This window comes from Podarcis liolepis, assembly GCF_965112155.1.
Source record: "Podarcis liolepis genome assembly, chromosome: 5".
Taxonomy (NCBI): domain Eukaryota; kingdom Metazoa; phylum Chordata; class Lepidosauria; order Squamata; family Lacertidae; genus Podarcis; species Podarcis liolepis.
The window spans coordinates 217,489-244,772 of record NC_139556.1 but is presented as its reverse complement, the minus strand read 5'-3'; the positions used below and the strand labels follow the sequence as shown (position 1 = coordinate 244,772).

The following is a 27,284-nucleotide window of genomic DNA, read 5'->3' as shown; positions in this document are numbered from 1 at the left end:
TCTTCCCCCCTCCCCCTGGAGGTGGGGACATGCAGGGTGGCATCGCCTGCCTCCTTTTCCAGAGAGGACTCCAAGAGAGAAGGGTGAGCAGCAGCTTCCAGAGAGCTCCCTTCCTCCACCATGAAGAGCGTCGCCCGTCCTTCTGCCCTTCTGCTCTGCTTTCAAGCTGGTAGGCTGAAACTCTCTTCTCTGTTGAGGGTCAGATTCCATGGAGAAGGAAGTTTCTTCTTGGGAATTCTCAAGGTGGGGGGAAGGGCCTGGGCCAGAAGACCCCCCCCCCTTTCATGGTGGGTTTAGGCACCCCATGACTTTTTAGGGCTGGTTGCCACTCTTGGGGTTTCCACAGCCTCTCTCTAGCTTAAGCATGGCCCAATTCCTAGCCACGACAGGGCAGTTGGGAGGGAGCAGCCCCAGAGATTCTGGCCCAGCAGGATCAGACCCCAGCGAGGGAACAGGCCCTTCTGGCTGATGCACAGATCCAAACAGGGTGACCCAAGTGTTCATTTGGCAGGAATACCAATAGGAATACCAACTCATGTACTCTCTCGTGAGGCAAGGGCCCGATCCCCCTCTTCCTTGGCAGAGCATCCTGTCAGGGTCAAGAGTCTTATTTCCCCCTTCTGGTTCAGCCGTGGGAGTCTCGGAGCGGGGCCTGTCCAAAGAGCAAAGGACCCGCCAGGGCAGTGGCTGCTGTTCTTCCTGCTTTGGGGTAGACTTTGGCTTCCAGGAGCTTGTCCGTTTAAAACCAGCTCTCTCAGGATATGAGGAAATGGTCGTCCCACATCACCCATTTTCTTGGCAGGCCGGGGGGGGGGGCAGAGATGGCCAGAAACCCCCACAGGCCCCCAGCCCAAATAAATGGCCTTTGCAGTTCCAGCCAGTCCTACAGCTGCAAAGCCGCTGACAGGAACCTGTTCTTTTTGCTTTATGCACAGTTGGTTGATCTTTAAATAATTTTTGTAACAATACATATAATGAACCCAAACACTAAGAGCTAAGAAACAAAATGGCAGCAGCTGAATTCATAATACAATTAAGGAGACCAGACATGTAATCAAAGGAAAGAGTGAAAAAGGAGTGAAGAAGAAGAGAGAAGGAGTCCAAAGGGGATGTGGATTCTGGCAGAGCCCTCACGGACGGTTCACGCAAACCGTCCCAAAGAGGAGTCCCAGATCTGAGACATTTTGTTTTCTGTATGCTGCCGGACAAAGGAGCCCTTCCCTAGGTGTCCAGGGAAGAGAGGCCCTCTGGCCAAGAAGAGTGATTGGGGCAGCTGCTCAGTCCTGCCAGGTCAGCCACGCAGGTCCAGCTCCGCTGTCCCTCTAGCAAATCCCAGGACAGTGACATACAATGGGCGCAGCGTGGACCCCTGGAGACTTCAGAAATGTTTCTAGGATCAGGCTAATATGGGGAAGGGCGTCTGCGGGGCAAGGCCAGGCAGGGCGTTGAGTGCTGATCCTACTCATCACTCTGGGCAGCTGCCATGCACTTTGGACAGAGGCAGCTGGCGTCCAGGATGCCTGGAAAACAAGCCGAGGGAGGGTAAGACGCAGGTTGAGGTCCAAGGAGGCCTTGCAGCTGTCAGGGTGGATTGCCCTTGCCTTGTGTGCAGTTCTCTGTTCCAGTCCTCCATAAGGCCACCCGTATTGACCATCCCCTCATTCAGCAGAGTCTTACAAGAGCAAATTGTGGTTTGGGGAATTGTACTGAACTACAAGATTCTGCTACAAGCTTTGAGTTTCAGAAGCACTTGAGGCTGCTGGTCCATAGACAGAGACCGGGAGGTGCCATGCGTTCAGCCATCCTGCTGAAGGCAGCAGCAAAAACTGATATTTCAGGAGGGGAAAAGGCAAGAAGGTCCGTCCCCTCTTTGCCCATCCATGGCAGAAAGGCCCCAGGCCACCCAGCTCTTCTCCAGCAACTGTGGGGCCCCAGTTTTAATACTGCTGATGGGAATGTTGTTTGTGGAAATACGGCGGCAGTCTGAGCTGTAGTTCTCCACACAATGCTGAGTTGGGAGAAATGAGCCACTTTGAATCTTGCCAGGGAAAAAGCCAGGAGATATTATGTATGTAGAAACTAAATGATTTGGCTTTGCTCAGCTTTGGTCCATTTGTGCAAGGACCAGGTGGCCTCAGCTTTTGTCTTCTCTGCAAAGATGGGACAGAAAGATACAGAAACGGAGCGACCTGCAAACACCACTTTGGCCAAATTCCTATCATCATTTTTACCATCATCAAGAGAACCTGAAGAAATGTTGCTGGTCATTTTCTCTTGCTGGACAACTGAATATGACCTCACATGATGGCACCTGGGATTTGCCACATCAGGAGGAAAGTTGGAGGCTTAACAAGTGACCATGGGTGGTAAATTGCCACCCATATTCACCACATGAAATTGACTGAGGAAGCCATTTCAGAAGCAAAGGGTGGGAGTGGGTCTGTGCCCTACAGAGGATACAGCCCCCCAGGGTCCTGCTCCACCCCTCTGCCCCCAGGTGACACGGGCCAAGCTGAACAGTAGGCCCTGCTTGGCTCCTGTCTTACGGGGTCCCTGTGTCTGGGATAAAAGATCCCTTCTGGGGAGGCCCAGCACAGCCCCGCGTGGCTAGATGGACAAGTGGAAATGACACCCTTCGAGACAGAGAAGCGCGTTCCTGCAGGAGAAGGCTGTCCGTGGCTTCCGACCCCGATGGCTGGGTTTTCTCTTCCCTGTGGGAGGCCTTGTGCCATTGGATGTCAGCTGCTGAAGACAGCAAGAGGAGGGCAGCCCTGCTTAGGGAAGCTTTTAACTCTTGATGTTTTATCCTGTTTTAATATTCTGTTGGAAGCCGCCCAGAGTGGCTGGGGAAACCCAGCAAGATAGGCGGAGTAAAATAATAATAATAATAATAATAATAATAATAATAATAATAATAATAATAATAATAGCAGCACTGCCCTTTTGCTCAGGTCCTACAGGACTGCACTTTGGGACCCTCCCTGAGCTGGACTAGGAGGGGCCTCCTGCTGCTGCTGCTGCTGCTGCTGCTGCTGGGCTCTTCTGAGGGGTCCCTGAGTATTTCCAGAGCAGCGATCCCCAGGGACACAAACCAGTTGCTCATCCCCAGCAGTTCCTCCCTGTCTCACTTGGCACGTGTGTGCTTTTCAGTCTTTGCCTTGGACCAGCTGAATTGGTGCACAGTCTCTGACAAAGAGCTTGCCAAGTGCAGTGACATGAGCAAAGCCTTCTTCAGGGCCAGCATTCGACCCCTGCTGTCTTGTGTGAGAGGTGTCTCAGCCAGCGACTGCATATCAATGATCAATGTAAGTCTAACTTGCTTGGGTCTGGGGTTGGGGAGGGGAGGCAACATTTCTGGCTATGACTGGATGGAAGTTCTGGCCCTGCCTGTCCCCTCGAGTGTAGAGTCTCTTCCTTCTCTTTTTTTTTTTTTTTATAAAATTTTTATTGGTTTTACAAAATTTTAAAAAGACAAACAAACACTAAAAGTGACAAACATACACGTATAGTTTCAAACATATTTTCATAAACCTCTTTTCTTGGACTTCCCCATACCCCCCCTCTCTGCATCCCAATGTCCATACTTCAACTAGCAACTCCCAATTGTTGCTTTCAAATCTCTGTCATCTTAGTCCTCTTTTATATTCTAACCTTATATCCCTGTACCCCTTTGTTTCTGGAAACCACAACATTTTAGCATTCATTAAGTTTGTAGTAGTCCTTAAGGTAACTTTTAAATTTTCTCCATTCTTCTTCCACCGTCTCTTTTCGTTGGTCACGGATTCTGCCTGTCATCTCGGCCAATGTCTCTTCCTTCTCAGGCAGTAAAAAGATAAAGGACCCCTGGACGGTTAAGTCCAGTCAAAGGTGACCAGGGTTGCGGCACTCATCTTACTTTCAGGCCAAGGGAGCCGGTGTCTGTCCACAGACAGCTTTCCAGGTCATGTGGGCAGCTGAACTATACCACTTCTGGCACAACGGGACACCATGATGGAAACCAGAGCACACAGAAATGCCATTTACCTTCCCACCACAGCAGTACCTATTTATCTACTTGCACTGGCGTGCTTTCAAACTGCTAGGTTGGCAGGAGGTGGGACAGAGCAACGGGAGCTCACCCCGTCACAGGGATTTGAACCGCCAACCTTCCGATTGGCAAACCCAAGAGGCTCCGTGGTTTAGACCATAGCGCCACCCGCGTCTCAGGCAGTACCATCCTATGGATGTGTTAGGAATTGCTGGGGACCACAGCAAGAGGTGCTGCTGGGCTTGTGTCCTGAGCACTCAGCGGCTGCCCCTGCTTCCCCTTCCGACAACCTGCTGCCAGCTGGGCTGATGCTGTCAGAGAGAGAGACAGGGAGGTTGGGAGATGGGCTTGCCCAGCCGTTGTGAAGGAGAAAGTGGCAAGCGACGGGCTTCTTCCTCCCTGCTGCTTCTCTTAATTGCCAGGCAGGCAGGTGTGCAGAGCACAGGGTGAGGCCTTTGCCTCTGTTTCTTCCTCCAGTCTCATGTTTTGAATCCTTGTTTCTTCTGCTCCCCCTTGGTCACCTCCCTCGGGCACATCAGCAAGGCCAGGCTAGGCTGGTGGCTTGGCTGTGCTGAAACTTTCCTGTGGTATTCACCCTGTTGTTAAATGGCTGACTATGAGGTGGGCAGGATCTGGGATCAGCCACCAGGAGGAAGGCAGCTCCTTCTGGCCAGGAACTGAACTTTGCTAGCCAGGGCTGTTGTGCAGATGTGTGAGATATGGGCAGACATATCTTGCTGCCTGTGACGTACCTTCCTTGGGGGTTCCTTGGGGGTTATAGCTCAAGGCGGTGAAACCCCATTGTGGATGTGGGAAAGGTCAGTCTCCTGTTTGAGAGGCTCTCTGGCTTTCTGTATCCCACTGGGCTGAGCCTGTGACTGACAGCACGATGATGGGGTGGGGGGGTTGCATCCAGATGTCGTCATCCTGGCAGTTGGGCAGTTCAAGGTGGAACTCCGCATGAGAGAGAAGGAAAACCTTAGAGAGCTGCAGGATTGGCAGACCAAGTGTTGCTACTTGAGAGCAGGATTCCCCAGAGAGCCTGCTGAGCTGAGGGAATGTTTAGCCCAGGGAAAAGGGGGGACATTTTCATTGGTTCTCTTTTGCTATTTGTCTCCAAAGGGAAACACGCTGCACCTCTTTTTCTTAAAAATCCATATTTTTTCCACTTTAGTAAACTCTTTTCTTGTTTCATGACCACTATGTGGTCTCAGCTTATTTTTAACTCTCTCTCTACCTTCACACTACCTTCAGAGGCTTCAATGAGACCCCAGGGAAACTTGGGGGCTGGTGGCTATGAGGAAGCCTGGTGGAAATGGCTACCCTCTTACCAAATTCTTGAAGGAGGGAGGCTGGGCAGAGGGGTCTCTTGGCATGAGCCTGCAACTCCCTTCCCTCCTAAGGAGCTGCCAAGCAGGTACCTAAAATGCCCTCCCATTTCCTTGACAGGCAAGTGTGGCGGATGTGGCAGCCGTGGATGGCGGCACCATTTATCAGGCTGGAAAGGAATACAACCTGAAGCCAGTGGTGGGAGAAGCCTATGGCCAAGGTAAGTGAGTTGTTGCCAGCATCCGTCCCTCTGTTCAGGCAGGAGCCAGCAGCTGCTCCACTTGTGTGCCACAAATGCCTTTTCTGCTGATAACACATGGGCGCTGGGGGGAGGATCAGGGCCACATAATCTGCATGCACAGCCATCTTCCTTGCATCCAGCCTCACAGCACCTGCGTGGAAAGAGAAGCACTGGTGTTTTCATTTTGTGTGGAGGAACTCAGTGGAGAAAGTGACTTGGCCAGTTCAGTCCAGCAAGGCTAGCACTGGGAGGCAGGATCTCTCTGAGCCAAATCCAGTTCACTCACTGCCACCTGGGCAACGGCTCTTCCCAGTTGCAGCAGCAATTGATTCCCGCAGGCGAAGTCAAGCACTGAGCACGGTTCAAATGTGGGGAACAGCCAAGTGACTGTGTGCATGAAAACCCATGCTGACTGGACAGGGCTCCAGTGGCATCCAGGGTGCCATCCTGCTGAGGCCCTGGAGGTCCAAGGCCTTCCTCAGACTGACAGGCCCCCTTCCCACCACCCCTGTGCAGATGTTGGCACATCCTACTACGCAGTGGCTGTTGTGAGAGCAAACTCCAGCTTGACCATCGACAGCTTGCTGAGGACCAAGTCGTGCCACACGGGCATCAACAGGACAGCCGGCTGGAACGTCCCCATTGGCTTTCTTCGTGACAGCGGCCGGATGCCGGTGATGGGCTGCGAGGTAGCTGCAGGTGAGGCCTGCCTGCAAAGGGCTGGTTGAGGACGTGCCACCAGCTTCTGAATTGCAGAGAGTCAAACTGCTCCTCTGAGCAGTTGCGCAGATGTCCGTACATTTATGCAATATTCTGGACTGGGGTTGTGGTTGGGTTGCAGCTGGCACAGGAACACCCCCATGTCCTGCCAAAGGAGGTTTTTGTGTGCAGAATTTGACCATGTTCTCTGCAACTGCCAAGTCCAGAGCCTTGCTTTGCTTTGCAAAAGTCCCAGAGAGAGAGAGGGTTCTCTTCCCACCCCACAGTGTGTGTGTGTGTGTGTGTGTGTGTGTGTGTGTGTGTGTGTGTTGGGGTCGGGAAGGCACACAGCATCACCTGCAGAGCCCTGAACATGCTGGGTCCTGAGGTACTCAGTTGCACACACACACAGAAGAGGACTCTCACTCCCCAGCATTGGTTTGTGCTCAGCACAGAGGGAAAGGGGGGTTGTGTGTGCATGTGGGGCTTTGTGGCTCCTTGGCTGGCTGTGAGCTGCACAGGTGTGTCCCTTGAGCTGGGCCAGAGGGAGGGCTGTCCCTCCCTGTCTTCAGAGCTCCTTCCAGCCTTGACCTGAGCCCAGCAAGGCTGCTTCTCCAGCTGCTTTCTCCCCTGGGGCCAGGAGTGGCAGCGGGGGCTGCTCTGGCCTGGCTTGTGGGTCCAGCCCCTCACTCCTCCTTCTCTTCCAGCCGTGGGCAACTATTTCAGTGCCAGCTGTGTCCCTGGAGCCAGTGGAAACGGCTACCCAGCTAACCTCTGTGCGCTCTGCAGAGGAGATGGGACCGGCCGGGGGAAATGTGAGCTGAGCCCCAACGAGGAATATTACGACTATATGGGCGCCTTCAGGTACCTTTGGGCGACAAGAGAGTGGGCCCATTTCCCTGGAAATCTATGAATGCTGAGGAATAAAGAAAGCTTGGCTTATTCTATGACATGGAAGTAACAGAATATATCAATGCTGCTTCAGGCAGCAACACTACAACTGAAGCAGGCAGCAAACCCTACCCTGCGCTAAAGTGGCAATCATTCAGGTTGTTACGGAAAAATCTAGGTGTGAGGCTGCTCCGTCCCCCAGCTGGTCGGGCAAAGCTGGCAGGTCCCTGCGGAATAAAGGAAGGAGTCCAGCCACCAACCAGAGGAAATAGCTGTAGACCAAAGTTTATTGCGCAACAGGTTCAAAGAGGAAATTTGACCCCTGAGGATGGGGTGACAAGGACTTTTAAAACTTTCCCACCATATCCCAGAATACAGTTCACACAGCATCATTGCTACATCACTGACATGTCACAAAAGGGGAGGGGTAGACAGGGGTTACACTAGTTTTACCTTGGCAAACATGTCCAGACAAGTCCTTGGTACAAGATTAGCATAAGCAGACATGGCAGGGCAAGACTCGGGTATAAAATTAGCATAGGCAAACACCTCCAAAGTCCCACCACCCAAAGTACAATAGAACTTCCTTTGCATGTCTGGCCCTTGGCAAGTTTGGTGATGGGATTAGGCTTTCCTTGGCCAACAATCAGCTCAGCAATTGTCACCTCTGGGCACTTCTTGGAGTCCTTTTTCAAGGGGAAAATAGCTTTGGAATGGAGGAACCTGGCAAGGGAGTTGATTTTATATTATTTTAAAAGCTAGGTACTGTATTTTTTGCTCTATAGGACGCACTTTTTCCCCTCCAAAAATTGAGGGGAAATGTGTGTGCATCCTGTGGAGCGAATGCAGGCTCCTTGGCTTCAGCGATAGCAATGCTAAGCCTCCGAAGTGCAGAGGGAGTGCTCCCTCCGCGCTCCAAAGCCTTTGCGTTGCTTTCGCTGAAGCCTGGAGAGCGAGAGGGGTAGCTGCATGCAGCCCCTCCGGCAGGGAGAGGCTGCACGGGGCTAAAGAGGAAGCCAAAACAGTGAGTGGGATCCATCCCGCTGGCTGCCTTGGCTTGTGCCATAGCCGCGCGCAACCCCTCCGGAAGGGAGAGGCTGCACGGGGCTATGGCTTCTTTAGCCCTGCACAGCCTCTCCCGGCAGGGAGAGGTTGCATGCAGCCTGTACGCTGCTCTTTGGGGCTGGGGGGAATAAGATTTTTTTTCTTGATTTCCCCCCTAAGAACTAGGTGCGCCCTATGGTCCGGTGCATCCTATGGAGTGAAAAATACGGTAACTTCCCTGAGCGGTCAAGTTGAAAGGATACATTCAGGCATAATATTTGTAACATTTAACTTTAAAGATGTGCACCCCCCCCTGTTATTTCCGTAACAAGGTGTTGATTAATTTTTAATGCTGGCTCTTCAATGTCTTCCAGGACATGTCTTTGAGATCAGACTAGTACCAGGGTCAAGAAAGTTCATAATGGGGATATCCTGCCATATTCAGTTATGCCAGCCTTCCAACTCATGTCCTGATGATCTACAGTAATAAACCATAGGACAAGCTCAGGTTGACCCTCCCCTATGCACTCTGCTCCCCTGCAAATGGGCGTCTCTGACTTCTTGCCCCACTTGTTTAGGGCTGAGGCAGTGGGGCAGGCAGAGGCGGAGGCAGGCTTGGGGCAGGATCCTCACTCAGGGTCCTCCTGGGAGCAGCGGCCAAAAGCTTCTCACCACGCTGTGCTTCTGCAGCCGTTGTGGGGCCTTGACTGTGCCTCGGTTTCCCCTCAGGTGCCTGGTGGACGGAGCAGGGGAGGTGGCCTTTGTGAAGCACAGCACAGTCGCCGAAGCCACCGAGGGTGAGTCAGCCTGCGCAGCTTCTGCCAGGGGGAGCCGGTGGCCTCTTGGGTGAAGATTCAGGCATGTGCCAGGTGCTGGGAGAGGGACCGAGGAGGGGGCACTAACTCCCTTTCCAGAAGTTGAATTCTTCTTTCATCAACATTGGATTTATGGGTCAGGAGGGAGTTATTCCCTCTGCTTCTCTAGGTGAGAAGGGAAACCTCACCTGGGGAAGGCACAAGGGCCTTTCTGCTAATGGTTCTCCTGGGGCAGTTTTTAAAATAAATGGAACGCAAAGGCATGAAGCAAGAACAGTGACAAAACTGCTCAGCTTGGCACAGTTTCCTGTGGTCTCCCTTTCAGTGGTGCCCGTGGGAGTCCTGGTTTGCAGGGAGGGGAGCTGTCCCCGGCCTGTGTGGGTCACTGCCTGTGCTCTGCTCTGCCTTCCAGGCCAAGCTGCCCCCTCGTGGATCCCGCCGGGGCTTCAGGCCACGGACTTCCAGCTCCTTTGCCGGGATGGTAGCAGAGCGGCCGTGACAGAGTGGAGGTCCTGCCACTTGGCCCGTGTCCCTGCGCACGCCGTGGTGGCCAGGGAGGACGCGAATGCGAGCCTCATCTTCCAGCTGCTCAGCCAGGGGCAGGTGGGTCCCTCTGGCTCCCCGGCCCCCTCCCCGGCCTCTGCTTCAGCTGCTGGCCTGACTGGAGATGAGGGGTGCCCACCCCACCCCACGGCCTGCTGCATCTCCCAGTGTCCCCTGCTCTGCAGAGATGGAGAGGAAGGCGGGGTGCTGAGCTTCTCTGGGCTCTTCTCCCTCAATTCCAGACTTGGGGGAGATTGCGCTGTTGAGAAGAGCCAAGTTTCCTAACCGGGACTTCCTTTTCTGTCATTGTTGCAGCAAAGGTTTAACACCGAAGGTGCTGATTTCCAGATGTTTGACTCTTCAGCCTATGATGGAAAGAATCTTGTCTTCAAAGACTCCACCATGGAGCTGGTTCCCATTGTGGGGCAGTCCTACCAGGCCTGGCTGGGGGAAGAGTACATGCATGTCGTGCGAGGACTGGACTGTGACCCTACAAGTAATGGGCATCTGGGGGTTGTCTCTCTAAGGAAGAGCGGTGGCTCCTTTATCTCAGAATCAGCCCCTGGGTGGAGGGGAGGCCCTGGGGTGGGAGAGAAAGAGCCACAAGGGCTGGGCAGAGGGTCAGCAATGGGGCGGGGCAGGCAAACTAGCCTGGGTGTCTGTGGTCAAGGAGGCTTCGTGGTGAGAGCTGCCTCCTGTGGGAGGGAGTTCCACAGGGGAATTCTGTGCTGCCTGAAGAAGGCCTTCCTCTTATCTGTCCAGAGCCTTCCAATGTTCAGCTTCAGGCTGGGTCCACCAGTTCTGGTGTGAGGAGAGAGGGAGGAAACTTTCTCTCTCTCTCCACTTTCTCAATGCCAGGCAGAATTTTATAAACTTCTATCATGCTGCCTCTTCCAGCCTCTGGGACTTTTTAGAGAAGTCCCCAGCACTGCAATCTTCCCTCGTAAGGGAGCGGCGGCAACCCTCTGACCATTTTGGTGGTGCTTTCCTGAACCTTTCCCGCCCAAGGTCCATGTGCTCCAGGGCCTTGATCTGCTTCCAGATGCTCTGACCCCCCCCCCACATTCTGCTCTCCTTAACCTGTGGCCCTCCAGGTGTTTCTGATGAGTGTTAGAGTCCCACATCATCTCACCTGCCGGATGGCAGCCTTTCTGAGAAGAGTGCACTTGCAGCTTGGAGCTCTTTTCCCCTTTGTGGCAGGCACCGAGTTTCTTCTCAGTGTCTTTGCACAAGGACCCCCAGGATCTCAGTCATGCCACCCTCAGCGTGGGATTTGCTGACCCATCGCTTGCTTGCCTGGGAGCTGGGCCTGCCGTGGGCCTGCCATGTTCTCAGCCGCTCTTTTTTCTGGGGCTACAGGGCTGCCTCCCTTCTTGCGCTGGTGCGTCTTGTCTACTGAGGAGATCTGGAAATGCAGCCAGATGGCCACGGCCTTCAAGGACAAGCAGCTGAAGCCGGAGCTGCAGTGTGTTTCGGCAGAGAGTCCTGAGCAGTGCATGGAGCGCATCCAGGTGTGGTGCCCAGCGTGATGGGTTAGCCTGGGGGCTGCTGCTGCCCTCTCCTGGCAGGGCCCAGGGGCACCTGGCCAGACCTCAGGTGGCCATCAGGGAGATGGGGAGGGGTCTCATCCCAGGGTCCTTGCCAGGCAGGCAGCAGGCTGTTGGACTAGGCTGCATGAGAATACCTGGCGTGGGGTGGTAGTGTTCTATTGTATCTCTTTTTTCTATTTTCATCCTGCTTTCCAGGCAAACATTATCTCCCAAAGCCGCTCAGGGCAAATGAAAGGCGGGTGGAGAGACAGACAGATGGAATAAAAGAGAGAGGCACTGCCCCAAGGAGAGAAAAGGCAGGAGGGAGAAGTGGGGTGCCGGGGGCTGGGAAATGGTCAGAAGGGGACGGGCAGCAGCTCAGGGCTCTGCATGCAGCTTCCGTCCCGGAGGGCAACTCCAGGTGGGGCTGTGGGAGGGCTGCCCAGGTGGGGCTGTGGGAGGGCCTCGCCCCAAATCCCGGGAGAGCCGTGTCTGCCATTCAGGGGAAGGGGAGGCAGCTGCCCAGAATCCTCTGCCAGGATCCTTCTAATCTTCCCTCCCTGTGGCCCTGGCTGGGCAGGGGAGCTGCAACGGACCCTCTTCCTGCCCTTGGTGATGGATGGGGCTTAATCCCCCCCCCCCAGGACCGGGGAACTGGCCATGGGAGTCAAGTGTTTCTTCTGGCCATGGGGGGCAGGCAGGGGGAGCCAGCTCCTGGCAGCTGCTCCTTCCTGTTCTCCACATCCAAATAGGCGCCTGGACACAGCAGAATTGGTGCCTTGGCTGAGAGAGTTTGCAGCGGCCCTGAAGCACCGGGCGCCAGTTGGGGCAGTGGGGGCCTTTCTTCTTCTCCCTGCTCCTCTTCCATTGGGGGTTGGCGTCATTTGGACGCACAGCCTCCCAAACACATCCCTCCAGGTGCAAATGCCTCTCACCTGACCAGGAGCACCAGAGCTACTAGAGAAAGACATGCTGGCCCTTTGCTTTATTCATTCAAAATAATAACCAGCAGCTAAATAACGACGTTAAAAAAAATCACAATTTTTTTTTATTGTCAGAACCAATAAAAGACGTTGGGTCAAAACAGCAGATGAAGCCCAGAGCGTCACCATCCATGAATCCCAGGGTGGAGGTCTGGGGGGGGGGTGTCATTGGCGTCCAGAGAAGAGCCTTTGGCTAGTCTTGCCTTCACAGCCTGGCAGAGCTGCATGGGCACCGAGGTGGTCCTTTGGGCACTGAGAATCCTAGAATTGTAGGGACCCCTGAGGGTCCTCTAGTCCACCCCCTTCAGTGCAGGAATCTCAGCTCAGAGCATCCACAACTGATGGCCATCCAACCTCTGCTCAAAACACTACCTTCTGAGGAAGTCCACCGTCCACCGCTGAACGGCTCTTTGCCCTCTTGAAGCTCTTCCCAGCATGTGCCATGTGATTTCAGACTGGGACTCTGGAATTCATGGCTTGCGCTCAGGGAGCCCTCCTTAGCCCAAGGGCAGTGGAGATGGAGTGAAGCCGAGGGATGTGAGCATCTGGGCATGGACTAAGCCGAAGCAAAGCTATCAGGCAGCCATGCCCAGATGGGTTAGAGGGCAGGGTGGGTGTCGCGTATCTGGTGGGGAACAGACCACCAGGCCACAGGAGGGCTTGCTGCACTGGCTTCTCCTTGCCACCTCCTGCTGGCCCCCCCTTTGGGTCTCAGCCTGCCCCTCTGCATCCATTTCCTTCTGTGACCTGTGAGCAAGATAGGACAGTGCAGAAGGGCGGCATTTGGGGACAGGCATTGGGGCAGGCAGGCACCTCCGCTCCCCCCCCCACGTGACTCAGCCGGGTCTTAAAAGGATGTTTTGATTTCCTTTCAGAAGAGAGACATTGACGTTGTGTCTCTGGCCGGAGAGGATATTTACACAGCCGGGGAGACCTATGGCCTGGTGCCGGCTGCTGGCGAGCATTACGCAGGTGAGGAGGCTGGCAGGACTGAAGGCCTCTTGTGTGCAAGCTGCTTTGTGGCCGACGGGCTGGCGACTCAGTTCCCACAAACGTGGCCACCGCCCAGCTGGGCACCACAGAGCTGAACCAAGGGATTCTCTAGGGACCTTTCCAGGCCTCCAGGAGGAGCCCCCAAGCGCAAAGGTCCGTGGGGCAATTGGTGATTGGCAGTGAAGACATAAAGAGCCTGGAGGTCTCAGATTTCTGGCTCAGACTGCGTTCAGCTGCTGATCTTCAAGGAGGCAGGAGACCCACCGCACTCCTTTCCCCCTTGCTCTCTTGCCCCGTGGGGCTCACAAGCCGAGGGCTTCCTTCCGGCCGTTGTGCTGGGGCTGGGCTCCCCTGAGGACAGTTATGGGCAACCTGTCAGGTTCCTGGGTCACGCTGGCCCCAGAAGGTTTGGCCAGGGAGGACAAGAAAGGAGTCCTTCAAGAGCTGGGGGGGGCACACGTTGCCCACCTGTAACCCCGACTGGGGCAGGGGCTTGCCTTGCCAGTCTCGTACTGTGCCTTGGAGGGGCACTTTGGCTGCCAGTCTTTGCCCAGCTCTTCCTCTTTCCTCTAAGACAGCAGTCATTGAACAAGGAGGACCCAAGGAGGGAAGCATGTGTGTCTCGGGGGGCGGCGACCCTCCGCTGTGTAAACAGAAATGATCCCTGTGGTGCCCCTTGTCTTTCCTGACCCCTTCATTTCAAGCTCTTGTCCAAAATGCTGCTCTTTTTTAGAGATCTCCTTTTAAACAGCTAAAGGAGGGGGCAGAGGGGGCTCAGGGTTTCAGGGGGCAGAGGGGGCTCAGGGTTTCTTTTGTGCTTCCCGCCCCCCCCCCAGATGAGGACACCACCAGCACCTACTACGCAGTGGCCCTTGTGAGGCGGGTGGCTGATGACGCCTTCACCATCTACGAGCTGCAAGGAAGGAAGTCCTGCCACGCAGGTTATGGGACAATGGCTGGGTGGAAGATGCCCATTGGCCTCTTGCTGAAGAAGGGGTTCATTCGTCCTCGGGACTGCAACATCCCCAAAGGTAGGGGGCAGGAGGGGGCTGCTGTTTGGGACTCTGGGTTGACCCTTTGGGGCCAAAGGAGACATGGAGGGCATATACAGGCCTCTGCTGGAGAGAGAGAGAGAGAGAAGGGGGAGCAAAGGGTGGAGGGGCCCTTGACCCCCTTCTCCCCCTGCCTTTCTCCCAGCTCCGGCATGTGGCTGCCCCCCCGGGGGGGGTATGGGATGACCACCACCAGGCCAGGTAAGGCAGGTGCTGAGGCCTCCTCTGGCCCAACAGAGGACGCCACCTGATACTGAAGCAGGCCAGTGATCCCCACCCCTCAGTCTTGCCTGTGCTGAACAGAACTCGCCCTCTGGAGTCTCACAGCATCGTAGAATTGTAGAGTTGGAAGGGACCCCTGGGGTCATCTAGTCCACTCCTGGTCTCAGGCAGGGAGTCTTCTCTGGCGCTGCCTGGGGTTGCGCCGGGGACCTTCTGCATGCCTAGCAGGGACTCTGCCCTTGAGCTGTGGCCCACCAGCCTCTCAGGTGAGTCAGAGTTTGGCTTAGGAGAACTTTGGCCCAAAGCTCTGCCCTCATCCTGGTTCATCTGGGACCCGATGAAGCCTCATGCATCCAGGCAGGGCCGGGCCCCTTCCAAGTCCCTCATTCCGAGTGCCCAGCTGTTCTTGGGGCCCCTCCTGGCCTTGCTGAACCGCACCCTCATGGGCTCATGCCCGGCTTCGCCCTCCTCCTCCTCTCGTTCCAGCGGTGAGCACCTTCTTCTCTGGCAGCTGCGTTCCTGGGGCCCCGGGAGACGGCTACCTGGGCAGCCTGTGTGAGCTCTGCATTGGGGACCTCAGTGGCAAATTCAAGTGCAATGCCAGCAGCCAAGAACGTTACTATGGCCACGCTGGAGCCTTCAGGTAACGGGGACTGGCAGGGGGGGTGCCAGCTGGCCTGAGCCTCAAGTGCCTGGCAGGAGAGAGGAGGGGGTCTTTCCTCTTGCTTGCCACCCGGAAGGCTCCGGGGAGAGACTCTTGGGGTGTGAGCATGGGGCATTCCCTGAGACAGAGCAGCACATGTGTTGTCCAAGTCAGATGGCACTGATTGCAGCAGGGAAGGAGGGTGTTTTCAGTACAGAAAAAGGGGGGATGTACGTGGTTCCTCTCAGCCCACAACCACCAAACCAACCATGGAAGCTGTTCACATCAGCCAAAGCTCCTGGCTGCCGCTGGCCATTCCACCTGCGGCGGGGGGGGGGTGTCTCCATGCCTTGCTTTGCTGCTGCTGGAGCTCCTTCTGCCACCTGCTTCCCAGGTCAACCTCTTGGTGTTCTTTGCAGGTGTTTAGCTGAGGGTAAAGGCGATGTGGCCTTTGTCAAGCACTCCACAGTCTTTGAAAACACAGATGGTAGGTTGCCCACTCCTGTCTTTTATGATCCCTCCCTCCCTCTCCTTGAAACCACTCTCTGAGCACTCTTGTCCTTCCAGGGAACAACATGGGCTCCTGGGCCTCCCAGCTGCGCTCGGGGGATTTCCAGCTCTTGTGCCCAAATGGTGCCCGTGCGGAAGTTAGCCAGTTTGCCCACTGTCATTGGGGACAGGTGCCCGCCCACGCCATCATGGTCCACCCAGACACAAATGCTTTGGCTGTTTTTGGACTTCTGAACATTGCACAGGTACCAGTTTATGGCTTAGAAGAGAGACAACACAAGAGGGCACCATCGCCATCTTCATCCTCCGGAGGGCGCTCTTTTCTCTCACTGCTATGCTTCCTGTTGGGCACCAGGGTGGCCAGTGGGAGGTGGGCCCCCTTGGCCTGATCCAGCACTGCCAGGCACTCCTTCTGTCTGCTTTCCCTCTGGTGATTCTGCCCTCAGAGGCCAGGCTGGCAGCAAGGAGCCTGGTGCTCTCAGGAGGGGCCCCGACACCCCTTGGCCCTCTGGCCCCTGGTGGGGATGCAGGATCAGACAGCGGAGGTCCCTGCTAGTTCTTGGATCCCTGTTTGGTTTCACATGGTTTAGGTAGTTTATTCTGCTGCTGGTTTATTTGAACTTGGGGCTTATCCACACTTCCCTTTCCTCCGCCCTTTGCAGGCATGGCCCACAATTTAATGCTCTGTGTCCAAACACACACACCCTTTTTGATCTACTGCCTCCCCCCCCCACTCTTTACAGCTCAATTGGAGCAAACGGCAATCCAAAGAAAACCCCAACTGACATTTGCTCTGACTGAGCACTAAAGAGTGGGTTTTCGTGGGGAAAGTTCTGAGGCAAAATAAATGCTCCAACACAGAGTGTTAAAGCCCTAACTATTGTCGCTGTGTTGAGCTGCTCTGTTTCTGCTCACTCCCCTTGTGGGTCAGGATCAAACAAAGAGGCAGGGTGTAAATGAAGCCCCTTCCACCATCCACCCTTCCTGCTCCTGAGATTTGTGGGCTTGGTTCTGATGCACTTTCTCAACCCTGTTTCCAACAATGGACCCTCATAGGAAACTCTCCACCCCTCCCACCCCACTTGGCACCACAGAGTTGGAAGGGACCTCAAGGGTTATCTAGTCCAACCACCTGGCAGTGCAGGAAATCCAAGACTACATCATCCCTGCTAGGTAGGCCATCCCAGTCTGTGCTTAACTTCTGGATGCAAGTGAACAAGAAATGAGAATAGGATCAACATGGTCACAGCAGGATTGTGGAACTGTTATGTAGTGTAGTTTCACCCTGGGCCAACAGGGGGATACTGTATATAGTTTTCACTCAGGTCTGTAGATAGTTTTCACTCAGGTCCGCGTCTGTTATTTTAGGCGGGAACTCTGGGCTGTTGTGGTTACAATGTTGACAGCCGGCTGCCTATAAATACAGGCCGGCTGAGCTGTTCGCAGTCAGTTCTATTCCAGCTTACCATAATAAAGAGCTACTTGAAGAAATTGCTGTGCCGGCTGCTATGTCAACCCACGACTTAACTCTGGCGACGAGGATGGGATTGATGGACATCAGAGCACAGCCAGATGCGGCCAGCCTCTGAACTGAGCTGAATCACTGAGCTGAATCACAGAGCGAAATCACTGAGCGAAATCACTGGGCAGAACCAATTCAGAGCTGACTGTTCTGGCTAGAGCACTGTGTTCCATCCATCGCCCTTCACGCCGGCATCGGAATCATGGCTTCACTTGTGCCTCTACCGCCGTTTGCGCCAGCCTCTGAATCGTGGGACTCCTACCTCGCTCGGTTCGACTGCTACCTCCAAGCCAACGAGCTGACAGCAGTATCAAAGGATCGGAAGCGGGGCCTATTCCTCAGCCTCTGTGGGCCTGAGGTGTTTGAGACGGCCCGAGCGTTGGTTGCGCCTGAAGCAGTCCAGGCAACACCATGGGACACGATCCAAGAGAAGCTCCGCAACCACTACGCACCAAAGCCGTCCAAGATTGCTGCCCGCCATGCGTTCTACCACCGGAACCAGGCAGAGGGGGAGTCAATCAACAACTACACCACCGCCCTGCGACAGGCTGCAATGCACTGTGAGTTCCGAGACTTAGACGATGCTCTGATGGATCGAATCGTCTGCGGGGTCCGGGACATCCATCTGCAACGGCGTCTCCTAGCCAAGCCAGACCTCACGCTACAGAAAGCCATTGAGGAGGCTGTGGCCTCAGAAGCTGCTGAACGCTCCGCCCAGGAGATCCGCAAGTCCAGCAGCCCGCGTCTTGCTAGGGAGCCAGTTCCGGTGCATCATGAAGAGGCCAGCAGTGAGGAGGCATCCTCCAGTGAAGACGATGACGTGCACCAGACAAAGCGGGAGCGCAGGAAGTTCCAACAGAAGTCCAAGGGCCAACCGGAATGTGCTGGCTGCGGAGGCAACCATTCCCGTGCCAAGTGTCGATTCAGAGACGCCATCTGTAGGAAGTGTTCCAGAAGGGGCCACATCGCTAAGGTCTGCCGATCGGCTCCGTCTGACACCCCCCCTTCATCGACTCGCAAGTCCAAGTCTTCACTCCAGTCTGCCAAGGAAAGTTGTTTCGCTCTCACCAACTGCCGCTGCCCGTCTGGAACCACGATTGGCCAAACCGACTCGCCTACGCGACGCAAGCTGAATGTCACGGTGCTCATTGAAGGAGCTCCATGTGACATGGAGATCGACACCGGGTCTGCCCTGTCCATCGTGTCATGGAGCACCATCAAAAGACTGGTACCCAGAGTGTCCAAAAGGCAACTCGACTCTCACCGCGTACACCTGAGAGACTACCAGGGAAACGACATTCCCGTGGTAGGCGTTGGCCGGTTCCGGATCGCTTTCAAGGATTTTTCGGGCCTGCTCCGGTTGGTGGTGGTCGAAGGTCAGCGGCCAAGCCTCCTAGGGCTAGACTGGTTTGATGCCCTCGGCCTGGAAGTCACCGGCATCAACTGCCTCTCTAACGCAGAGACTGAGGGTCTGGTCAAAGACTTTGCCGAGGTTTTTGACGGCACCTTGGGCCAATATACAGGTACGCCCATCTCCTTTAGCCTTGATCCACAAGTCGCCCCCATCAAGCTAAAGCCACGCCGGGTTCCCTTTGCTCTCAAGGCTAAGGTGGACGAACAACTGGACAAACTGATCGCCCAAGGAGTTTTGGAGCCGGTTGACCACGCAAAGTGGGAAACCCCCATCGTCACGCCTGTCAAGCCAGATGGGTCGGTGAGAATCTGCGCTGACTACAAGTGCACGATCAACAAGGCACTTCAGCAGCACGCTTATCCGGTTCCTGTTGTCCAACACCTGCTGCATTCCCTGGGTGAGGGTAAGGTCTTCGCTAAGCTGGACCTTGCCCAAGCCTATCAACAACTGCCAGTCGATGATGCCACTGCTGAAGCCCAGACGATCGTCACCCACCGGGGGGGCATTCCGTTGCCGCCGGTTGCAGTTCGGGGTGAGTGTGGCTCCTGGCATCTTCCAAAGCCTTATGGAGCGTCTCCTGCAAGGGCTTCCGGGCGTGGTACCATATTTTGATGACGTCTTGGTGTCTGCAGACTCACACCAGCAGCTGTTCGAGCGCCTCCGTGCCGTGCTGACCAGGTTCCAGGAGGCCGGGCTCAAGGTAAAGAGGGAGAAGTGCCAGATCGCCGTTCCACAGGTAGAGTTCCTGGGCTATCTTATCGATGCCTCCGGTCTTCATCCAACCACATCCAAGATCCGCGCTATCCAGCAGGCCCCCACCCCAAAGAACAAAACGGAGTTGCAGGCGTTCCTGGGGCTGCTGAACTTTTATAACATGTTCCTGCCCCACAAAGCCACAGTGGCTGAGCCTCTTCACCAACTCCTTAGCACTAAGACGCCTTGGGCCTGGGGTCATCGGGAGACGGCGGCCTTCAACGCAGTCAAGGCTCTCCTTTCTTCAGACAGTGTGCTGGTACAGTACAGTGAATCCAGGCCGCTGGTCCTTGCCTGCGACGCCTCACCTTTTGGCATCAGTGCTGTCCTTAGTCACCGTTTTCCAGATGGAAGAGAAGCACCGCTCGCCTACTTTTCCAGGACACTATCTCCGACGGAACGGAATTACAGCCAGCTCGACAAGGAGGCATTGGCACTTGTGGCTGGAGTGAAGAGGTTCCATGAATACCTCTATGGCAGGACTTTTGACCTCATCACTGACCACAAGCCACTCCTGGGCCTCCTCGCCGGTGATCGTCCAACTCCACCGGTCCTCTCACCACGCATGCTGCGATGGACTGTTTTCCTGGCTGCCTACCACTACCGGCTCATCCATCGCCCGGGGAAATCGATGGGCCATGCCGACGCCCTCAGCCGTTGCCCTCTTCCAGCATTTGTGGAAGACCCGGCTCCAGCTTCATCGCTCCTTCTGATTGAGGATCTTCCGGCAGCGCCTGTATCGGCTGCCACTGTGGCCTCCGCATCTGCCCAGGATCGCACCATCAGCCGGGTGCTCAACTGGGTGTGGAGGGGGTGGCCACAAGGGCCTTTGCATCGGAGTTCCAGCCCTTCGCAACCAGACAACATGAACTCTCAGCTCATCGCGGCTGCCTGCTGTGGGGAGACCGCGTCGTGATTCCCCAGGGACTCCGTCAGCGCGTCCTGGAGGCTCTGCACGTTGGCCACCCGGGAATTGTCAAAATGAAGGTGTTGGCTCGGTGTTACGTCTGGTGGCCTAATATGGACGATGCCATCACTGCCTGGGTGTCCGCCTGTCAAGCGTGCCAGGAGTCGAGGCCTGCACCACCGGCAGCTAAGGGACACACCTGGGAGACGCCAAAGACACCCTGGTCGAGGGTGCACATCGATCTGGCTGGCCCCTTTCACGGCCGGACCTTTATGGTAGTGGTGGACGCCTATTCCAAATGGCTGGAGGTCGCCCTGATGCCCTCCACCACTACCGAAGCTGTCATCCGGGTGCTGCGAGGCCTGTTTGCAACGCATGGGTGTCCTGATGTCCTTGTCTCTGACAACGGACCGCAGTTCACGTCAGGCACGTTTGAGCGGTATCTTTTGGGACTGGGCATCCGCCATGCCCTAACGGCACCCTTTCATCCATCCAGCAACGGGCAAGCGGAAAGAATGGTGCGCTCGACAAAAGAGGCACTGGCGCGCCTGGACCGGGGAGACTGGCATGAGCGGGTCGCCGAATACTTGTTCGTGCAACACATCACCCCTCATGCGGCCACAGGGAGGAGTCCTGCTGAACTGCTTATGGGCCGCCGCCTCAGGTCACCGCTCGACCGGCTACACCCAGACTTTGCCGTGGCTGAACCCCCAGGCTGTGCCAACGCACCACGGTCATTTGTCCCAGGAAACCAGGTCTTTGCCCGGAACTATGTGGGGGACAGCCCTTGGGTGCCAGCCACAGTAGTGGGAGTCACTGGACCTCGCTCGTACCAGGTGGCACTCGAAGACGGACGCTTGTGGCGACGGCACATAGACCAGCTTAGGCGCAGGGTTGGGGACTTGGACACTACCGAGGTGCCCCCAACTGCGCTTGCGGCTCCAGAAGAGACACGTACAGATGGCGAGGCCCCACCTACACCTCCCTCGCAAACTGCCAGTGTGGAGCCGAACCAAGCCGTTTCAGAACAGACTCAGACCACTCCACTTGCGGAGGCTCCACTCACAGCAGCGGATCCAGGGGAGTTGGTTCCAACGCCACCTAGGGTCGCACCACAGCCTCAGCGAGAACTGTGTGGCCCTCCGGACTTGGCTACCAGTCCCCGGCGGTCTGGCAGAGTTTCCAAGCGCCCAACTCATTTAAAGGACTATGTTGTTGGACAGGTATCACTGTTGGTCTAAGTATGGGAAATGTAACCGATATGCTTTTGTGCTTAATTGAACCATTACGCGTAGTGCTGTATATAAGGAAACCATTACGATTGTAACTAACGCCTTATCTCGGTGGGGAGGGGTGTTATGTAGTGTAGTTTCACCCTGGGCCAACAGGGGGATACTGTATATAGTTTTCACTCAGGTCTGTAGATAGTTTTCACTCAGGTCCGCGTCTGTTATTTTAGGCGGGAACTCTGGGCTGTTGTGGTTACAATGTTGACAGCCGGCTGCCTATAAATACAGGCCGGCTGAGCTGTTCGCAGTCAGTTCTACTCCAGCTTACCAAAATAAAGAGGTACTTGAAGAAATCGCTGTGCCGGCTGCTATGTCAACCCACGACTTAATAGGAACAGCCGAGCAGCGGTATTTCTCAGTAGCCAGGCTTGGCTTTTGCTCAGACTTTTTTCATAAGCTTCAAGCGTGGAAATAGTAAATGGGCATCTAGGTGCCGTCAGCATGAAATGAAAATAAAATAAAATCAGGAAAAGGTTTCAGTAAAGGAGGAGAAGGGGCAGATGAATGATGGGGGGGGGGGATGAACAATGCAAAGGTTGTTGCTGAAAGATTTAGAGCGGAGTTGCTGGTTATGTTTAAACTTTCATGGAAAAATCCAAGGAATCAGAGCACTGCAGCGTCACCCATCCCTGGCAGCCCAGCACTCAGCCTCCTCCTTGAGTAAATATTTATAGCAGCACTGCAGGCTGTGAGTGGGAAGGATTCTTGGTCTGGAGCTGGCCCAGGAGCCTCCAGGCGAGTGAGGACTAACCTGTGATTCAGGAGTACAGATTAGGTTCATCTGTGATGCTACAAAGCAAAACGCTAGTAAAACTATCCATTTATATTTCCAGCACTTATGGAATGTTTGAAAAGTATAAATTGTCTCATTCAAAAATATGATCCCAAGAATATGATCTGAACCTCTCTGGGGTTTTTTTACATGAAATTTCAAAAGAGTTTAAAATGCAGACAACAAAAAGGAATGAACACAACACTTGATAAGATCACAAAAAGGAATCCCACTAAAAGTCGAAACAAAATAAAAATTCCTTCCAGTAGCACCTTAGAGACCAACTAGTTTGTTATTGGTATGGCTTTTGTATGCATGCACAGGAAAGCCATACCAATAACACTTAGTTGGTCTCTAAGGTGCTACTGGAAGGAATTTATTCTATTTTGTTTTGACTATGGCAGACCAACACGGCTACCTACCTGTAACCCACTAAAAGTGTTAGTTGCTTACCTGAGCAGTTCCTGGTTGGCGCACAAATTTTCACTGGGTCCTCCATTAGGGTTCAGGAAGAAGAGGAAGAAGAGGAAGAAGAAGAAGAAGAAGAAGAAGAAGAAGAAGAAGAAGAAGAAGAAGAATTATTTATGCCCCGCCCACCCAGCTGGGTTTCCCCAGCCACTCTGTGTGGCTCCAAACAGATTAAAAACAGAAAAAACATCAAACATTAAAAAGTTCCCTAAACGGCCAGTGATAAAAACCACACTCAAGATGAAAATAGAAAGCAATTTATTGGTGTACAAAGCTTCACTGAAAGCATGCTCTCTTCTCAGAAGATAATGGTATTTTGAAGTTAGAGGAAAACAAAACAAAGCAATGCAGCATAGTATTTTTTAGAACCGTATCATTTTAAAATGGCGTAAGCCTAGCACTACAATGGCAGTGACAGAGCAACCAGCCAGTGTTTGCTGAAGGTCAGAGCTCCCCAATTTCTTCTAGTCCATCTAGTTGTGAAGCATAATTTCTAAGCATATTCACCTTTTGGAATCAAGTTAATAGTGAGCCAAACAAGGGAACCCAGTGTAGCTTCTCCCTTCTTGCTTCTCCCCGCTCTGGTGCTGGGAATCACAAGGTGCTGGGAACCCCCCTGCCTGCTCTCTGCAAACTCTGGCAGGCAGCAGCTCCTCAGCCCCCCCCCCCCGCTCCAAAAGGAGAGGTGCTCCTGGGTGTAACCAGGGACCTCTGCTTGGCTTTCAGGACTTCTTTGGCGACCACAATGAAAATGGATTCCAAATGTTCAACTCTGCAGCCTTCAAAGGGAAAGATTTGATCTTCAGGGACTCCACCGTTGCCATTGTGCCAGTTGGGGCGAGGAGGACGGCCATCTCCTGGCTGGGGGAGCCATTTGTGGAGGCCCTGCAGGGCCTGAGGGCTTCCCAGTGCTCTGGTGCAGGTGAGAAGCCCCATGGACTCCCCCCCCCGCCCTCTCCTGTCCCTGCAGCAGGGAGAAGTGACCCATGGACTATATCCAGCATGCCCAGTGTCTTTGTGTGGGTCACATCAGCATACTAGTTTATTATATGACAGTTCCATTTCTGTCATTCCAATAATCGACAAAACAGGCCTGTCTTTCAACACTGTATGTCACAGCCTCCCTGCTCTCCATTGAATCGGTTCAGTTGATTTGTCCATTTTTGCCATTTCTAAGTATAGTATCATTACTTTCATTCAACGTATATCTCCCAAAGGAGCCTGGGGTGCAAAAACACCATTGAAACAATGTCCTTTTAAAAGCCTATGTGAATTTTTGTTAATGAATGTGTCTGGCTACTCCTGAGGGTCCCTGGAGGGGAGGGATCCCTGATCCTGGGCCGTGAGGGGAGAGGGAGCAATCCATATCCCAGTCCTAGCACTGAGCTGAGAGGAAAGAGACTGCTCCCCCCTCACCAATCTGGGGAAGGAGTGAGGGGAGGATAGGAATCCTTGTCCCTGCATATATCTGGGCCTCAAAGGTTCTGTGGAACACAGTGATCCTCACGCCTTCCGTGTAGCATAGAAGTTGGTTTGCTTTTAAAATATTTTTAATTAATTTTTCACAAAGAAAAAAAACTTTACAAATTTTAACATAAACCTTAATTAACTTCATCAATTGACTTGGAAGTTTATAAACTTATGCATGGCATGGGGAAGGCAGATAGAGGAAAGCTTTTTGCCCTCTCTCCCAACACTGAAACTTGTGGACATCAAATGAAATGGAGTGTTGGAAGATTCAGGACAAAGAAAAGAAAATCCTTCTTCACACAGCTTAGTTAAACTCTGGAACTCCCTCCCACTGGAGGCAGTGATGTCCACCAACCTGGATGGCTTTAAAAGAGGATTCGACAAATTCCTGGAGGGTCAGGGGCTCCTTGCCCTGATGGCTCTGCTCTACCTCCACTGTGGGAAGCAGCTTGCCTCTGAATCTCAGCTGTCGGGAATCCCAAATGCAACTCGTGCTGCTCCATGCAGGTCCTGCTTCTGGGCTTCCTACCAGCTTCCAGTTGGCCAATGGGAGAGCAGGTTGTGGATCCTGCAGGCCCTTCTAATATCCTTATGTTACATTCCAGCTTTGTCAGTGAATGTCTTCCTCCTGCTGCTGATGACAAGTCTTGGTCTTGCTGGATTCTGCTGCCCGTGATCCATTGGCTGAATGCCAACATGCCGGGAGGCAAAAGGCCGCTGCAACATGGACCACCACCACAAAGTCAACAAACCAATCGAATCAGCTGGCCTGATCCATCTGGAAGAGGTGGAGCGTGCTGGGCCTTCCTTTTTCCTTAGCTAAAGCATTTCCATTGTGGTGGGAAGAAGCCTGGCCTCTCCAGGGCTCCCGCACTAGCCTTCCTTTCTCCTTCTCTGGCACAGTCCTGGGGGGGGGGGGGACTCAGAAGCTTGTGTTTACCATTTTGGTTAATTATCATGTCGTTCAGAACTGACAAACTGGTTATTCATAACCGAGATTTGTTTGAAACAAGTTAACTCCAAGCGATGGCTTATGAAGCAGACTTGTTTCAACAATGCAAATTTTAAAATAGCCACATCCTTAACTGTGCTTAAGTAAAAGGAGCAAAAGCTTCCAGTTTGCTCCTCACAACCTTGGAGTAGGTGAGCTGGGGGACGGACGGACTTGTCCCTTCCCTCCAAGACTAGCCAGGCTTCCTTGTGATGTCTGACTGCAGCCCCTTTTGGGAGGCTTGGCTCTGCATCCAGAGATCCAGAAATGACTCTTCCCCCCCCCCCCTCCTTGTCTGCCTGCAGTTATGGCCCTGGGCTGAGGTGTGCTGGGAGGAGGCAAGCAGCTGCTGGTCTGCCTGCTGATTGCTTGAAGAGCGTCACTGTGTCCATCTTTTTATACTAACTAGACTAACACAATTACTGTATTTATTAACTCCCTTGAGAGTCCCGCTATGAATAAAAAAGCAGGCTATAAACAGGAGAGAGAGGTGATGGCAAGGAAGGCATTTTCCAGCCCTGCCTATCTTGGCTATATGTTGCAGCACCTAGAAATCCAAGGCCAAAGAGCCTTCCATAAGCAACAAAAGGGCACAACCTCTTAGTAAATGTCTTGCAGTAGCTATCGTGAAGGGAGACAAAGTTAAGTAACTGCAGTTTCCAGGATTTTGCCACAACAATAACAGCAAACCTTAGTAACATGAGATGTCAGCCATACCTGCCATGGTTTCTGGGGCTGGAAAAACTCACCTGGGCGCAGATGAACAGTCTGAGAAGGAATATACCAGCCAACTCTAAGCATGCAGAGAACCCTCCCCAATGCTTTGGATGAAGCCACCTCAGCTTCACCAGACCTGCCTCGATTGGGCAGTTGTCCACTGGAAACGACGACAATCCCTAGTTGTCCAAAGCCAGCTCTGAAAAGGTCGAAATAAAGCATAATCTCCAGTCTGGGGCAGGTGCAGATAATCTGGATCCGAGGGTTGTCCTTCTGCCACAGACTCTAACTGCACACCCCAACATCTCCGTGTGATGGGAATAGACACCTGTACCACAATTTCTTCTCTCTGCTGATCAGCACAGGCCTCTGTCCTCCATTGCACCTGTCCCCAAGTGCTGGTTGTTATGAGCTCCAGCATGTTTTGAGGGGTGGAAATGGAAGGCTTGGCCTCCCACTGGACACATCATTCAGTGCAAAGGAAACTGATGGATGTCACATCAAGTGTGTGTGTGTGTGTGTGAGAGTGTCGGGCTAGGGGTTACTGAGAGAGGAGACCAGTGCCGGTCAGTATCTCAGCACCTTACAGTTGAGGAATGGCTGACTCCCCCCCAGCAATTCCCTGAGCTGCTCTGCGGGAACTTTCCCATCTCGGCAGAGGGTGGTCTTCGTTGCTTTGCAAAGTGTGCAACCTGCCCAACGCCGTGCAAGTCTTGAAGCACCACCGGAGCAGGGGGCCTTCTGCCGCGGCCTTTTTCTCGGAGCCTCAGGCAAGGAAAGTGAATTGTGGGCCCAGAGCGACGCCTCTGCTGCTGCGGGGCCAGAGGAGAGATCCCCGCTTGTTCGGAGGAGGGAGGCCTCGGACTCTGGCGCGGGGAGAGCCGCCCTCTTCCTGGGACTGGCAGGGCTCGAGGCTCCTTGCAATTCTGGATTGGAAACTCGCAGCCTGGCCCCCGCGGGGCGTGGAGCACGGGGGATGACGAAGGCAGTCCGCCTCCCCAGCCACCACCTGCCGCCCGAGGCCGCGCCGAGGTCTTGCCCGGCCCTCCGGAAGCGGTCCCCTCTAGCCTTTTCGGAGCCTGGCTCGTCGTGGCAGCCACCGCTCTAGCGCGCTCTTCTCGGCTGCCCTGGAGGACCTCCCGGCTCGGCGAGGGCGCGCTGGCCATTTGCATGGCGCCCGCCCATTGGTGGCCAGGTAAGCCGCCTCCCCGCCCCCTGCCCGGCCCCGCCCCTCGCCCCGCCCCGAAGGAGGGAGGGCGGTGCCGGGGCCGGGCTCGTCTCCCGGGAGATGCGCGTCCCTCTCCCGAACGTGTGAATGGTGTCCGGGGCCGGGAGAGAGAGCGCGGCCTGGGAGGCGGGGCGGCTCCGAAGGGGCGGGAGGGGGTCGCGCTCGCTCCGAGCGGGGAGAGCCGCGCTGCTGGGGGGCAGGAGGCCCGGCCCGAAGGACCCTCCGGGATCTG

The 27,284-nt window shown here is 54.4% G+C and overlaps 1 protein-coding gene and 1 long non-coding RNA gene across 3 annotated transcripts; one reads left to right on the top strand and one right to left on the bottom strand.

Annotated features, from left to right (window-relative positions):
- On the top strand, window positions 1-25,588 carry LOC310706944 (melanotransferrin-like). 2 transcript variants are annotated; one of them, XM_083503354.1, is made up of 16 exons: window positions 1-169; window positions 3,151-3,305; window positions 5,477-5,576; window positions 6,114-6,296; window positions 7,004-7,160; window positions 8,961-9,028; window positions 9,459-9,649; window positions 9,905-10,085; window positions 10,949-11,100; window positions 12,977-13,073; window positions 13,931-14,125; window positions 14,855-15,011; window positions 15,431-15,498; window positions 15,579-15,766; window positions 23,373-23,568; window positions 24,722-25,588. In XM_083503354.1, exons 1-16 carry the CDS (start codon window positions 121-123, stop codon window positions 24,790-24,792), a joined length of 2,208 nt encoding a protein of 735 aa, XP_083359480.1. In that variant the 5' UTR covers window positions 1-120; the 3' UTR covers window positions 24,793-25,588. The 2 variants fall into 2 exon arrangements, with proteins under 2 accessions (XP_083359480.1, XP_083359479.1); XM_083503353.1 differs by having other exon boundaries at window positions 23,373-25,588.
- Window positions 24,179-26,739, bottom strand: LOC310707045. The gene is made up of 2 exons (XR_014526294.1): window positions 25,986-26,739; window positions 24,179-25,944 (listed from the first exon to the last, which is right to left on the bottom strand). It is a non-coding gene; the product is annotated as an uncharacterized lncRNA (long non-coding RNA).
- Between the last annotated feature and the right edge of the window lie 545 nt (window positions 26,740-27,284).